The 15,330-nt window shown below is 39.8% G+C and overlaps 1 protein-coding gene across 1 annotated transcript; it reads right to left on the bottom strand.

Annotated features, from left to right (window-relative positions):
- Positions 1 to 5,570: 5,570 nt before the first annotated feature.
- LOC104457191 (acetolactate synthase small subunit 1, chloroplastic) lies at positions 5,571 to 14,714 on the bottom strand. The gene is given in 14 exon segments (XM_010072124.3): positions 5,571 to 5,880; positions 6,777 to 6,842; positions 7,966 to 8,118; positions 8,364 to 8,486; positions 8,589 to 8,693; positions 10,782 to 10,868; positions 11,581 to 11,733; positions 11,849 to 11,896; positions 11,898 to 11,933; positions 12,640 to 12,708; positions 12,800 to 12,883; positions 13,343 to 13,556; positions 14,116 to 14,400; positions 14,704 to 14,714. Coding segments are annotated over 14 exon segments (1,518 nt in total). The 3' UTR covers positions 5,571 to 5,796.
- Positions 14,715 to 15,330: the final 616 nt, after the last annotated feature.

Below are 15,330 nucleotides of genomic sequence, written 5' to 3'. Positions count from 1 at the left end.
ATTTTTCTTTTCTTGCTCTTTCTATTTTTTTTTTTTTTTTACCTTCCACTCTTCCTCCTCTAGCAAGTCGTCAAGCATCAAGTGAGGGCCAGCGAGATCGACCTTGTTGGCATTTGGTGAAGCTAGCCCAATCTTGGCAAGGCTCGACCTCACCATCGCTAAGGGTGATTGAGGCTCACCCAAGGCTAGCAAGGTCAACCCGCCTTTGATGGTTGTCAAGGCCCAACAAATAGCAAGAGGAGGAAGAAAAGAATGGGAAAAATGAAAAAGAAAGAAAGAAATTAATAAATAAATAATTCAAAAAATATTAAAAATTATGTATATCAGTGTTGGCGGCATCCAAATCATTGATTTCCAATCAAAATTGACTTGATACATTCAATTGAAAAAATATGAAAAAATTTAAAATTCAATTAGCATAATTAAAAAGTTTAGAAATAAACTAGTAAGAATGTGATAGATCTATGAATTTTTGGATGATTTTCCAGTACGAGGGGTGTTGTTCCCAAATTCAACGCAAAGGCCCTTTCTCGAACCTGGTCAGGACCCGCCGACCTTATTGTGTTCCCCAAAAGGGATCTCCAACGAGAGACCGGGCGAGATCCTTCCAAATTAATGACAATCATTCCCGAGCTGGCCCAAACAGTCATACAAAGCACGAGCGCATGTTTGTCCATTTTTTATCTAGAGCATGAGTTGCCGCTCTTGATTGTTTGTTTAGTGTATAAATTGTCGGCTTCTTGATTTTTCTAGTGATCTCTTCTATAATGCACAAGTTTGTTTATTTAAGATTCTTAGTGGTAATAAGCAATTACCAGGTCTGCGAAAGTGGAGTTAATTTAAGGGTGTGTGCTCTATAAAAGGTTTCCATCCACTAATAGTTCAGAAATATCAATCTCCGCATACAGAGAACACCCACCCACACCTCCACACTCTTAGCTTCTTGGTCAAGAAAAGAAAAGGTATGGCGTTGAGAATTGGGAGGCAATGACGAACAAGCTAGTCATATTCTGGGACTTCATCACAAACGGCTCCCTCCCCAAAGAGTCGGCAATAGGTGATGGAGAGTAATCACTTTCTTCCCTTTCATCACTATCATAGTATCTCAAAAGATCAATACTCCACTTTCAAGGGTGAACTTACACTGATGTCGTCAAGTGTCCTTAGAGAAATAAGGTTTTTCTTAACCTCCAGTACAAGCCTCACGTCTATCAGTATGCGCAGTTCTCCATCATGCATCCAAATCCAAACAGTTCTTATCCCCACGACTTATTAGCTACATTATTTCTCATTAGAATTCTACCACCATGTTGTAGTCTGGTAAGTAGCATATTAGTTTTTGGGAGGTGCCATGTGATCAAAACACTTGAGTCTAGCACTCCATTAGTGTCATAATGAACCAATAGTCACACACAAGATAGCCTCTACATCACCAGTGCTCTTCTCGACAGCATTTGTCGCACTACTTGTGTCATTCTGCCTATCATCTCTATTTCTCAGCTTAAGATTATCTCTTCTAATGTGCCCCTCCGCATGAAACTTAAAGCACTTCACGCGTTCTTTTGACTTTCTATGGCGTGACTTCGACTTGCTTTTGCCTCTACTAGCCCTTAATGTTGACCTCTACCTCAAATCATTTGTCCCCACGCTACATCTTGCTATAATCTATCATCTCGCAACTTTTTATGTTACTCCTTAGAGAACAAAGCAAACTTTATGTCTTTCAAGGTAATCGTAGTATGTAGCAATGAATCAGTAAAGTGCCTCGATAACTCTAGTGGAGAAGCTCACATCATCATGCTTGTTCTTATCTTCTAGGATTTTATTGGCCTTTTTTAGATCTATCATGAGTTTATTGAACTCATCTAGGTGGGATCTAGTAGATATACATTCAGTGTATCTATACTAAAATATGACCTTCAACATGTATGAGCAATTATTACAACCTTTTGTTATAGAATAGAGTGTTTGAAGTTTTGCCCACAATGTTGTGGCGTCTTTTCTTCTCGACTATCTCTATTAACACCACATTTGATAGGTCCGACAGGATTATACTTCTTGGCTTCATTAGTAGCATGTCCTTTTTGGCATTTTCCATTGTTTTGGACAACTTATCTTGCCCTCCAATGCTTCCGCAAAACCTTCGGTTGTTAATAGCACCTGCATCTGAACACTCCATATCCCAAAATTGTTACCCCCATTATGTGACACCCCAAAATTTTCGATCCTAGAGTAGAGTAATAGGGGCCGAATAATGGGTCGGTGGGCTGTGTAAGGGCCACAAGTGTGGGATCAATGGGCCAATCATTGGGTCACGAATTGGCCCTTCCAGTGGATCCCAAAAGTCATATCTACTATACCATAAATGTATGGGAGGGGGCCCGGCGTGGTGATGATGGGCTACGAATTGGGCCTGGCATGGCATGGGCCGTGCATTGGGCTCGGTGGACCAGGTGTGTGTGCGTGAGGCCCGGCTTGGGTGGAAAAGACTCTCACTCGACGGCGTAAAAATTTGGATTGGTCGTGCACAAATTTAATTTAGGAACTTATTAAATCATGCATGATCCTGATCCCATGTAAACTAGTCTTAATATTTCTTCCTATGATTTTTCCTAATTTCCGGTCTTTGGCTAAACTTGTGACATCAATGTGCCATTTAGACTAGTGAAAATGAATAGGACCCTTGCACTTCCTATAGGGGCCGAAATTTGTAGGGTAAAGATGGAACAAAATGGAAAATAAAGGGCTAATGATGAAGGTAAGGAAAACTCAAATTAACCTCAAATTAGTCCTATGCATGAAGAGAGATTATACAAGAAGCAACCTTCATGTCATCTCAAACCACCCCGGGACGCCGAATCATGGGGATTGCAAATACAATATGATTGCACAAGGACTCGTGAACACGCAAGACGAAGACATTAAGGATGTATTTGGTAACTATTCTGTTTTCAAAAATAATTTCTTATCAAGAATGATTTTTTTTTTTATTTTGTTCCTAGGAACAATTTCTAACCATTTTAAAATGTTTACTAACTGTTCAAATTTTCTATCTCCAAAACAGAATTATATTTGATACCGTTCTCAAAATTTTTAATCCAAATCATTTTCTTTTAATATTTTATTATTACTTTTTTTTATTCTTTTCTTTTCTTTCTCTTCTTCTTCTTCAAGTCATGGCCGGTCGCCAACCTCGGGATGACCAACAACCGGCCGACAAAGGCCGAGACCTCGCCGAAGCATCACCAGGCCCCCAACAAGGCCACACCTCATCAGATAAGCCTCACCCATAGTTGAGCGAGAATTCTTGCTCAAAAGGCCCAGATCTGGCGAGGCCAAGCTCGCTTAGCCACCAATGGCACTCGACCTTATCAGACCACCGCGAGGTCAAGGTGTAGCGGTCCCACAAGGCCAACCTTGCGGTGGCTGGTGGGGTCAAGCCCGCTGGCGACTAGGCGAGCTCCACTCGCCAGATCGGGCAAGGTCAAGCCTTGCCCACCATGGCTCAACCGAGCCTCGCTCGACCAATTGAGAGCCTTGCCCGACTAGGCAAGGCTCATCGGTGGCTGGGCGAGCCTCCGCCGAGCTTGCCCAACTAGTTGTTGGTAGCAATGGACGGCGATGACAACGATGGCTAACGGCGATGGCAATGGAAGAATAAGAGAGAAGCAAGAAGAAAAGAAGAGAGAGAAAAAAATGGGTTAGCTTGATTTTAGAATTATTCCCGAAAATAAATAATCAACTTTTTTTTTAACTCTTTGATTTTATTCCAAATTTATTAAATTGATTTCTGTTTCAAATATATTACCGGAAACAAAAAGACAAAATCAAATACTATTTAGCAAGTTGCCAAATGCCATAAGGAATCCATTCTCCTCTCTTCTTTCCTCACATCTCACTCGAATCTCTCTCTTCCTCTCCCACTCTCTTATTTCCCTCTCTTCTCCTCTAGCTCGACAGAACACCTCCCTCTCCTCTTCAATTTTCTCTCTCGGTCTTGGGCTTTTGAGGTTCTAATCTTGAAGAACTAGCAAGGAGGGTAGAGCAGCCTCTAGGTAAGTGAAACGGTGGGGTAGTTAGGAAAAATCCTTTGGTTGCTGGACGAAGTGCTGGTCGTGTCTCCTAGTTGGAATCTACTCTTCTTTGGGTTCTGTTTTGGCTCGATTTGCATGTTTTTGGGATGTAGTGTATCACCTTTGCATTTGAGTTTAATTTGATTTTTCCTTATCTTCATCATTAGCCCTTAACATTTCCATTTTGTTCCATCTTTACCACTACCAATTTCGGCCCCTATAAGAAGTGCAAGGGTCCTATTAGTTTTCATTAGTCTAAATGGCACATTGATGTCACGAGATTAGCCCAAGACCAAAAATTAGGAGAAATCACAAAAGCCCGAATTTCATAAGAGCCAAAACCAATCAACCAGATGGGGCTTGACTATCAAAGTTTGTAGTTTGAATGGATTTTACCAACGAGTGCCAATTTCATGTACTTTGTCTAAACCCACTTAGCCCTTACCCCTACCAATTGCCATATCTTTTTCAAGCTCGTTTGTAACTCACTTAGAAAATCATTCACATGCCACACGTTTCCTTCCACTTTGTCGGGATGACAGAATCTAGGTGAGAAATTAGACCTGGCAAAAAGATCAGTCCAAATCAATGCAATCATTCCAGAGCGTGGACGTGTTACGCCAACCAACTTTTACCTTCTAATATGAAGTTTTCTTGGCCGGCTGAGACGAGTCGGTCATCCGAGCACGAGTGCATGCTTTTCCATATTGATCGAACGCACGAGTGAATTGCTGCACTTGGTTGTTTGTTTAACGTATGAATTGTCAGCTTCTTGATTTTCCTAGTGATTGTTGTTTTGTAACTTGTCTCTTCTATAATGCCCATGTTTGTGTATTTATTATTTAAGATTCGGCTGTGTTTGCTCTATAAAAGGTTCCATCCACTCGCAGGTCAGAAACATCGAACGATCTCTACATACAGAGACACAACCAACCCACACCTCCTCACTTTCAGCTTCTTGGGTAGTGGAGAGAAGAGAAAAGAAAAGAAATGAAAAAGATAAGAAATGATGGGGATTGAGGATGGAGAGGCAGTGAGGAACAAGCGAGTGATTGCTTATGGCTCCGACGGAGTGTTGGTGAAGAATTTCTCTGTCCTGCGATACTTACACGAGGGGTCCCATGCTGAAGCTCCCTGCCTCCGCTTAAAGCTATCATGGTTCCAATGGAAGGTTTCGATGTGCTTGATTACCATCATCTCTATCCAAAGTTCCTGGAGACGGTTTTGCCTCGGCTCAAAGAGGAAAGGATTATCTATGCCAAAGACATTGCCCAAGGCTCGAAAACGGTCCAGCAGCCCTTGTCAGGTGGCTTTCGGGTCGCAACATTGTGAAACAGGTGGTCTTGGTTTCTCACGAATAAATCACTTGTTGTACCTTTTTCATTGGCATAGTCTCCTTCGCTTGTGTTCTAGAAAGGATATGTTTTCTGTTTGTCATTGGCATAATGTTTTCTGTTGGTCTATCTAGGTAGTCATGAAAGAAGAAAAATTGACCCATTTACAAGAACTTTCACACTTCCATTATGCAAATTTCTGTTCCCTCAACAAAAATACAAAACTCCATCCATACATCGGTACGTAGCATAGCACGAAAAATTCTACATTGCTCATTGTAAGTTACTTCTTCCTCATCGATATAACGGAACTACTCTTGGATCCCTGGCAATTGGCAAATAAACATTTATCTCATCACACTTCCCATTAGCACGAGAAGCCTCACAACTCACACTGGAAAAGCATATCCACGCAGGTGCTTAGAATCAACGCCCGACTCACGTACTAGTGCTATTCTGCCAGTTCGTGCCACCTGCAACAGTGGAGAAAGTATCAGTAATTTGGTAAGATAAGTTTGCAAACAAATTTAAAGCGGCATAATTTTACTTGATCAAAGAATCTGAGGGAAGCACAATCCCATATCTAATGCAGGATAAAGTTATTAGATTAATTATGCCATCTAACACAGGTCTCTCTACTCATAGAAGGTAGTGATTGCCCTCCGGAACTATGCCTCCTCCTCCTCCTCCTCCTCCTCCTCCTAAATCCCACCATTAATCGTCAGACTTGCCAAAAAAGTTAACTCTTTATTTATCTCAGGCAAAAAGGTTTCTACCTCAATCGCCCTCCTTCAACCAAACAGTCTCAAGACCATGTTAAAATCCACGCTTTCCTCTGAAGGGTCAAGAACTGTGTTCTTGCCTTTGCATTTTTATAGCTACATTCCCTTCTCCTTCCACTAGAAAGTGGAGAAATTTTCTATCACAACTTATACCTTACCATGACAGCCAAGAACTAGCACGAAGGGCAATATGGAGCAGTCAAACGCCACAAAGAAGTGGCCAAAGCAAGAGAAGAAATTGGTGAGCAGAACTCCGGAACGGGTGGGAACACCAGGAAACTGGAAAATGCATTAATTGGGCGTTTCCAATATCGATGAAGAGTTTTGTACATCAACAGTCAAAACACAGGGAGATGGATTCAGGTGCATTTCCTCTGTCACTAGAAACCCAGGGTTCACAGAAAATTCAGGAGTCATCTGAGGTAAGTGACCTTTGATCGTTGGAGACTTATAGCAGCAATAAATTGGCTAATGAAGACAAGGTTCTAGCCAAGAGTGTTTAGGATGTTCAATATAGGGATATAGCAATTGTCAACTTGAGAATAAAAATATGAAATCTAACAAAAAATGTGTGTGTAAAGACAAACCTCACAAATGCCATATGGTTCCAACAGCCTCTGCAGTGCAACCATCTTATCCAGATCTCCCGTAAGCTGGGACCAAAATCAATCAAATAATCAGCTTCAACAGGTAAATGCTTATATAATGCTGGATGAACAGAAAGCTGTAGGTGAAGTAAATGCAATTCGAGCACAAAAAAGTTGTGAACTGCCTTTGCTATCACCCACCAATGACTGATAAAGTACTTAGCAGATAAGATTTGCATCAACCAAAGGATCTAGATTCGCAAGCTCTCATAAGTCCTTTTCTTTTGACTAATCTTAAGATGCATAGCTTTCACAAAAACTCCCAAACCCAAAAGATTCACTGGTCCCAACCTTTCCTGATGCAAAGCTGTGCACAAAACTGATCCCTTAAAAGAACTATAAAAAAATAAAATAAAATAAACACATTCTTTCTCGATTTTTCATATATTAGATCAATTTTTGTTATATGAGCCAGACAAAACAGATGACCAGATTCTTCAGATTAACAAGGAAAACATGCAGATTATTTCATTTTCTCTTCCCTATTTCCCTTTGGTTTATATAACTTCAGTTTATTTTGCTTCAAACATTTCACACAAAAACCAAAGTGTGAAGATGGTAAATCAACTTCAGTGTATGTGCTTGTCGAACCCCATTATGGAACTTGCTGCCTATCACCATGTGAAGAGGACTCTGTGGTTGAGCAGTTGAGTTGCTTAGATCATAAATAATAGATATTTGTCTCATATTATCTGTCTTGACAAGTGTCCATATAAACTTACACCTGTAGTTTTCAATGAAAAACATCAAGGCTCTGAAATAATGACCTGCAAACCATTTCCTTGAAGTGTATTTACAACTTTTGTACCAATTACAGAAGGAGATCGATAGAAAGCATAGGAATATACAATAAAGAACCCAGTTGATCACACAAGTGCTTTCTGAAGAAACTACAGTTTCAGCTACTCACATAAGCCATAAGATTTAGGAAAGTATCCTCAAAGCATCCTTCTTTGATCAATTTCAATGTTATGAAGAATTAGTCGGTGGTATGCTAACTTGTGAAATAAATTTGTCACGTCAACCCAGATATTTGAGCGAAAGGAGGGGATAAGCTCTTAACAGACACGAAAAAAAAAAAAAAAAAAAAAAAAAAAAGTGCCACTTTATTGATACCAAAGTAATTCACCTCAAGAGTAATTGTGTGGTCAGACACATCAACGGCCTTTGCCCTGAAAATGCTGGCAATATCAAGGACATCTCTCCGAGCAGCAGCATTTACAGCAATCTTTATCAGCATCAACTCCCGTTCAGCAAATGGTATGTGAGTCAAATCCTTAACCTAGAGTCAGGAAGCCTAACTAGTAATTAGATAAGTCAACACAACTAATTATAAAATCAGACGGATTTAACTCTATGACCCCCAACATCATAATTTCTCATGAGTCATATGGAGCAGGAAAACTGCATAGCACTGCGGGGGAACTGAGTGGAACACTATGCATCTGAGGTAAGAAACAATATGTTGAACCCCTGACTCCCCCAGCCAGGCAATTGACAAATGTCGCCCGACGGCTGAATTCTCACCTCATGGAGATCTACCAGCTTATAAAGTTGCTGTACCAACTTGCTGATTGATTCATCAGTACCAGGAACCACAGTTGTAATGCGAGAGAGTCCTTCCACTTCTGAATGTCCCACAGCTAAACTCTGATAACAGATAAGGATGTTTCGCAAGTTGAAGAAGAGATTTAAAATGATTTAAAGAAGAATGAGAAAGTGTTAGTCATAAGATACCAAAGCCAAAATTACCTGAATGTTATATCCCCTTCTTGAAAAGACACCTGTAATGATATTCAGAACTCCAGGAGCATCATTAACAATCATTGATAGAGTGTGTGACCGAAGTCCACTCGTCTGGTTAAAAAAAAGGTACAAAAGAAAAAACCCGTCATGATTTACCCAATTGATAATACTGTTCCATGCAACAAAATTTTGTGGCCAGTGTTGACAATTCAAATGGATCATAGAAAGATTGAATCAGACAATGTTATATAAAACTGAACACTATTGCCATTGCTTGATTCACAAAAAGAGCTCCAAAAGTCACAAGTTCTTCCTTAAATTAGATTGCATCTTTTATAACTTGATTGGTTATATTCAACCACCTTACACATCCACAATTTCAGCAAATGCCTCGTACACTTCAATTATATGCAATGGTGCGCTATGGCCAAGCCTGCTAAGCTGCTGTTACTGACTAGTGCAGAGGGGAAATGCTGTGCAGACTGCTCACATTTGCAAGGAGGTGCCAATGCAATGTGGATCTAACTCTCTCAGAATCAATTAGAATAGAAAATTCAGTTTAAGGATATAGAGCTTAAAAGCTTCTGCCAGTTAATGAAGAAACAAATATTCAGGGGACATTTAAGTAAATATAAATGAGAGCTAAGATCCTTCTTCTTAAATTGCTTTAATTAGTGATAGAGGAAAATCTTGCCATGAGCTTTTTCAGCAGTACAACGTAACTTAAGTTTGACAATAGATCAGAATCATTTCCTCCATCTTTTCAACATTTTTCCCACCAAACTTACTTTTTTAGCACATACAGGAAATAATGAAGTTACATAGAATATCTATCGATGCCCTCCTTTGGATACTAATGCCAGATTTAACAACAAATTAAACTAGATGTAGAAAAAATCAAACAGATAATTGAGGCATTGTCATTGTTCAGTCAGAAGACATTCTAATAATGCCCTGGTTGTTTATATTTATTTTTAGGGTATCCCATTTAAAGAATAAGTTTGACTTTGGCCATATTCTAGATGTAAAACAAAACTATCTACAGACATTATAGTTGTTATCTGAAATCTAATCAATTTTCAATTACACACAAGATTGGAGTATTTTACTTTAATGACCAACTCTGAGAATGTCACATAAAATGAACTCTGCCATTTGTTGAACCTTCTAATGAGTATGTCCCAATTCCTTTAAAACCATGAGTATTTCATGAAGTTTCCCGACCTTCATTTTCGGCAACTTTCCAAACATATTGTCTTCCCAATTTCAGCTTTTGCTAGAGTTAAGCTTTCAAAATTGTTTTACCAGTTTAAAATTTTGATTTTCTTTTATTACGTTGGCTGGATCATATGTATGAAAATTGCTTTATTAAGTGTCAATCTTCCCCCTTATTTTGCATCTTGACTGGAACCGAAAAGACCTTTTCCTGCTTTTCAGATTTCTGTGGACATTGTCTTCCTTCTCCAGAAAAGGGAATAGCCAAATTGCCAATGAACATGGTCCTTGCAGCCACTTATGTTTTTCACTGAAAAACAAGCTATGAGGCTGGAAAATATCCAGAATTCTAAGGGATCCTATTATTTCTTTCCCCCACATCAACCAAATAATACAAAGTGTTATAAGGGAGACAACTTTTGTGACTTTACTTTCAACCATACCGTTCTATGACAAAAATCTAGATTGGCCAAACCTACTTCCACAGGATGCAGTAGCATGCAGACTGTTACAGTCAGTATATTAAGGACCAATATGGACCTAATCACCAGTATGGTTGCCAACAAAGAAGAAAAAGAAAAGGAAAAGATTCAAACTCTTGGTCCTCATTGCCTTCCCTAAGTCAATACTCCAGCTAAAATCACCCTTGAATGGTAAATATGGGTATCAATAACATAGTTAATATTGCTAATACTATTTAAAACCCTTGAAAGTTGGGGTTTCAAACGTCACACCTTCACTACACAGATCACAATTAAAATAAGAAATATTCTAATATAATGATACAGCAAATATAGGCCAGTTATGCAAAATGCACACTGACAATCCCACCAATAAGGATGTCTCCCTTAACATGATATCAACATTTATTACATTTCAAGGATAAGAGACAACAACATTACTAAAAGCCGTGTTTAAACAGGTGTCTTATTTTAAAACAGAATTCAGGTTATAAGCAGCAAATAAAACTCATAGGGTTCTTACATCTTCATCATTGAGAACACCCCAGTGAGCATCAAGCACTTGATTGAAACTGAAACCGTCAGTTGGCTCCACTGGGTAAACATCTCCCTTCATTAGAAAACAACAGTAAAAACAGTTAACATACTCAGGAAATCAAAAAATAAAAATAAAAATCCATATCCACAACCAGAAAAGCAACATCATCAAACAGTATGGCATTCCATCGACTGCCAACAAATCCAGACAAATCTTACATCAAGAGCTAAAGAAAAGCACAAATTATATGCAGAAAACACCATCTATGGTTAACCATCAATCAAGCAGCCACCCTTTCTTTACTAAAGAAAACTACAAAACATGCATCAGAGCTAACTACAGAGAAATTGACTCATTCAAAACAGTTCAAGTCAGTAACGACAAAAGAAGAAGAAAAGATGAACGTATTCTACGATAGCAACTTACCAAAACTAGCATCAAAGCTTGAAAGCACCTCTGTGCAAGTTTAAGTACGTGGCAGTAGAATGTTAATTTACATCAACATCTGCCGTTCAATTTATGAGCCAAGTCAAGAAACCAATGCTATAAAACTACAGACAACAAGTTCCTCATATAAGATCCACAAGAATAGGGTCTCCAGCATAGCTAGAAGACTTAGAATGAAAAACTTTGGCCAGAATATCTTATAAGAACAATCATAGGTAAGCACAAAGATTACACACAAAACACAACCATTAAAAAACAAAGAACAGAATAATGAACATTATATAGAAACAACATGCCTTTCAATGCGGAGGACAGAAATATTTTGAGATTCACATACCCCAACATATGCAGCAGTTTCACCAGAAACTGTTCTATCTCTAGCACCCGCAATTACAGAATCAACGGGGGTTCCTTCCAAATCTGGATAGGAAGCAGCTGAAAATCGCCAGAATGGAGCAGATGCGCCCATTTTTTCCCTTCTAAGAGCAATCTAAAAAAACAAAAAAAAATCTAATTGCTATATAAAACACATGTTATACAAGCTATCTCTGTTGACTTACAAAATATAAAACAGATGTTAGACATGGCATCTAGATGTGTCCAACCTTTCCAGTTCTTGCAATTTCCCTGATGCCAAACTTGCTTAAGTTTCTTTTGCACCGCCACCATCTTTCCTGGATCTCCAGTTACCTGGTCACATGCATCAGCCCATGAAAGCAGCCTTGTCAAGGTCAACATCATTAACATACTGATAACGTAAATAGTCAAATTACATTAGTCTGCACAAAATCACTGTAAGTACAAGGCCATCTTAAGTCCTGTAAATGGAGAACTCATTGCTAATAACTATAAACAATCCAACTTAAATAGTAAATGTAAAAATCATGTTAACCCTGTAAAACAGAAGAACATGGATTATGAACCTAATGCATCTTAGTGATTACATAAATTGTTAATCAATTCATAAAGATTGATACCACAACAATCATCATCAGATGGCAACAAGAGTTCTTTCACATCTTTTCTGCAGAACTGAATAAAAAGAAAGAAATGCCGATGTCTATCAGAACCAAAATAGCTTGCCATCATGCTGCACCTTTTCCTGGTCTAACGCGGAATCGTGCAGATTTCTGATGTGTTGGTGTTGATTAAAATTGCCCACATAAAAGAGACAATCTTGTTTATTAACCTTATAGGAACTGAGAAGAAGAATTATAGTTTGCCATGTATTTATACCGCCCAACATTATAATTCTCACTGTTGGTATGTTCTTTGAGTTGGGGTAAGGTCATTTCAGACCTCTAATTACCAGACTTAATTAAACCATAAATGATTGAATTTCCGGATATACAGTTAAGCATGTAAAACCATGAGCTAGAAAGTCACACAAAATTACCTCAATTGTTACGGAGTGCTCTGAAATATCCACAATCTTTGCTCTAAAGATGTCCACCAAATACATAATCTGAACATTGCAAGCAGGAAGTGTAAATTTAGAATGAGTTGTCGATAAAGGTAAACAATATTGTAGTGGCACTCAACAAAAGATCAACTACCTCAGCACGATGTTCAGGATTGGCACCGACTTTTATGAGCATTAATTCACGCTCAACCTGGGGTTCCTTAGATAAATCTTCAACCTGCACATGGTGATTATGTCAGTTAACAACTATTTAGGAGGAGGAAAACAATAGACAGAAGCAGGGTCATTTTGGTGTTTGTCGAGAAATATCGAGTGAAGTCATTTTGAAGCATACAGCAGAAGCATAATTGAAAACCCCCATATATTCCACACACTAATGCATAAAGAATGAAAACAATGAACCAAAAATAGAAGCAGCATGGACATATCCACACTCCAAGATTTATGGACGCATGAGAACGAATGATGATTCTGCTTGAGAGAAAGGCAAAGAGGATCATACAAATCATATCCTGTGACCACAAACTCCACTTGATAGGATACATAAGGCACTCATTTAAATACTCACACCAGAAAAACAGGTCAAGCAGAATTAAGATGAGCCTCACATTTAGGAAAAGTAATTCGTGGTTGGACAAGAATCAATTGGTCTCCGCAATGGAAATTATTAATATACCTTCAACACATTCACAAGCTTCTGAAGCTGCTCCATAACTTGCTGCAAGACCCTTTCAGTTCCCGAAACGACTATGGTGAAGAGGGCCCGGTCCTTGTTCAGACCAACAGCGAGGGACTCGATATTATATCCCCGCCTCGCAAAGACTCCCGCAATCCGATTTATCATACCACTTTCATCACCAACAAACACGGAAATCGTATGCCTCCTGACCCTGGAATTATCCCAATACGGGTAGTTAAAAACGATACTCTAAATTAGTCAACAACAGTAGCCTCCCACAGACATGAAACGACCAACATCGAAAGCCCTTTCAACTCCATCTAAATCATCATTACCCTCATTCTACCAAAAAAAAAAAAAAGGATATGCAGTAACTGTGCATCAGACAGTCCTTTTTTGGGCCAACCGTAAATCAGACAAGCTCATCTCGTGGAAGTGTAGCATAATCCACTGAGAACAACAAAACCCACAATCAAAATGAACCAACGGAAACATTTATTTCAGCAAAACAGAGCCTCATAGCAGAATCTCTATATAGCCTCATGAAAACCACCGAATCGCCTTCGAAAGGCTAAAAAAAGGCTGCATTCCATGCACGTACATTTCATCTTACAGCCAAAATAAAATAAAAGAAAAGGAATCAGCAAGAGATTCCGTACGGATATTCCACCGCACACATCGAAAAAGCACCATCCACCCAGCTCGTGTCAGCAAACTACCGATCACCACACGAGACACTACGTAAAATGAGCCCCTCCAGCGAGACGTACTTGGGTCGAGCGACGGGAGAACCGTTGGAGACGGGCAACGGGCCGTTGTTATCGGCGGCGATTGGTTTGTCGACGCTCCCCCGCGGACGCCGCCACCGCCAGCTGCCTGCGCCAGCAGCGAGACGACGCGCCGGCCGGCACGGCGAGGGGCTTCCGGAAGACGCCGCCGCCGCCGAGCTTCGAGGCGGCCGGGAAAGAGCTGCCGCGGCGGATGGGCGCGGGGCGGAACGAGACGGCCGCCATTGGAGGAGGAGACGAAGGAATTGCTGAAGAAGCGCCGCCGGGCTGCAGAAGTCGGTCAAAAATCTCTCTTTTTTCGGTTTTTTCTTCTTTTTTTATATATTTTCATCGAAGGAAATCGCGTCCGTCGATGCTGACGTGGCTTAAAACCAAACTGTTCGGACGGAATACCAAACTATAATTATATCGAACTAATTTCGCGCTTTTAGCATATTGGTGCGGGACATGGGACTTTTCTAGTGTTGGTATATTTCCTTAAATGCGGGATTATTGGATTTTGATACAGGTGTTGATTCCACCTTAGTCCTTATGATAAATTTGATTCTACACGAAGTAGGCATGACCTACCGATGAGCCATAGCTATTTTGCAGAGAATTTAAACTACAAACCCTTCATTTTTAGGACACATTTAATTCGGTCACGTTCTAAGCTCTTGTAGGAAAATTTGAGGTATCTGACAACTACCCTCAAGAAGTTTTCAACCGAAAAGATTACCGAAACAAGGATTAAATATTTCTTTTCTTTTCAAACTACCATCACCAGTTCTTCAAATTTTTTTTTTGCCCTATCCCTTATTGTTGTTGTTCATCTTTTTTGTGACGACGGCCAACGAGGTCAATTGACTTGTAAAGGGCCAATGAGAGAGAGATGAGAAGACAACAAGGTTGCGTGACCCATGTAATGATCGCTTGAGATCCCATGACTGCCCAAGTGAGTCGCACAACCCCAAGCCTTGTTGCCTAGGGTCATGACTTAGGTAGGCACTGCTTGGCTTGTAAGACCATAGGCCATGATCACCTAGGTCATGTGTCCTAGAGATGGCTGCTTGATGTCACGCGATCCTTACCTAATGGTCACACGGTTCCAGTCGAGAGTTGTTTGAAGTCATGAGACCATGGGTAAATAGCTACCATTACCAAATTTGGCTCATCGGCAAATTTGATTTCTTTAATGAAAAGATAAAATTTATAGCC

This window comes from Eucalyptus grandis, chromosome 1 (assembly GCF_016545825.1).
Source record: "Eucalyptus grandis isolate ANBG69807.140 chromosome 1, ASM1654582v1, whole genome shotgun sequence".
NCBI lineage: Eukaryota > Viridiplantae > Streptophyta > Magnoliopsida > Myrtales > Myrtaceae > Eucalyptus > Eucalyptus grandis.
Note: the sequence above shows the minus strand (reverse complement) of the source record. Positions and strands in the feature narration are given on the sequence as shown.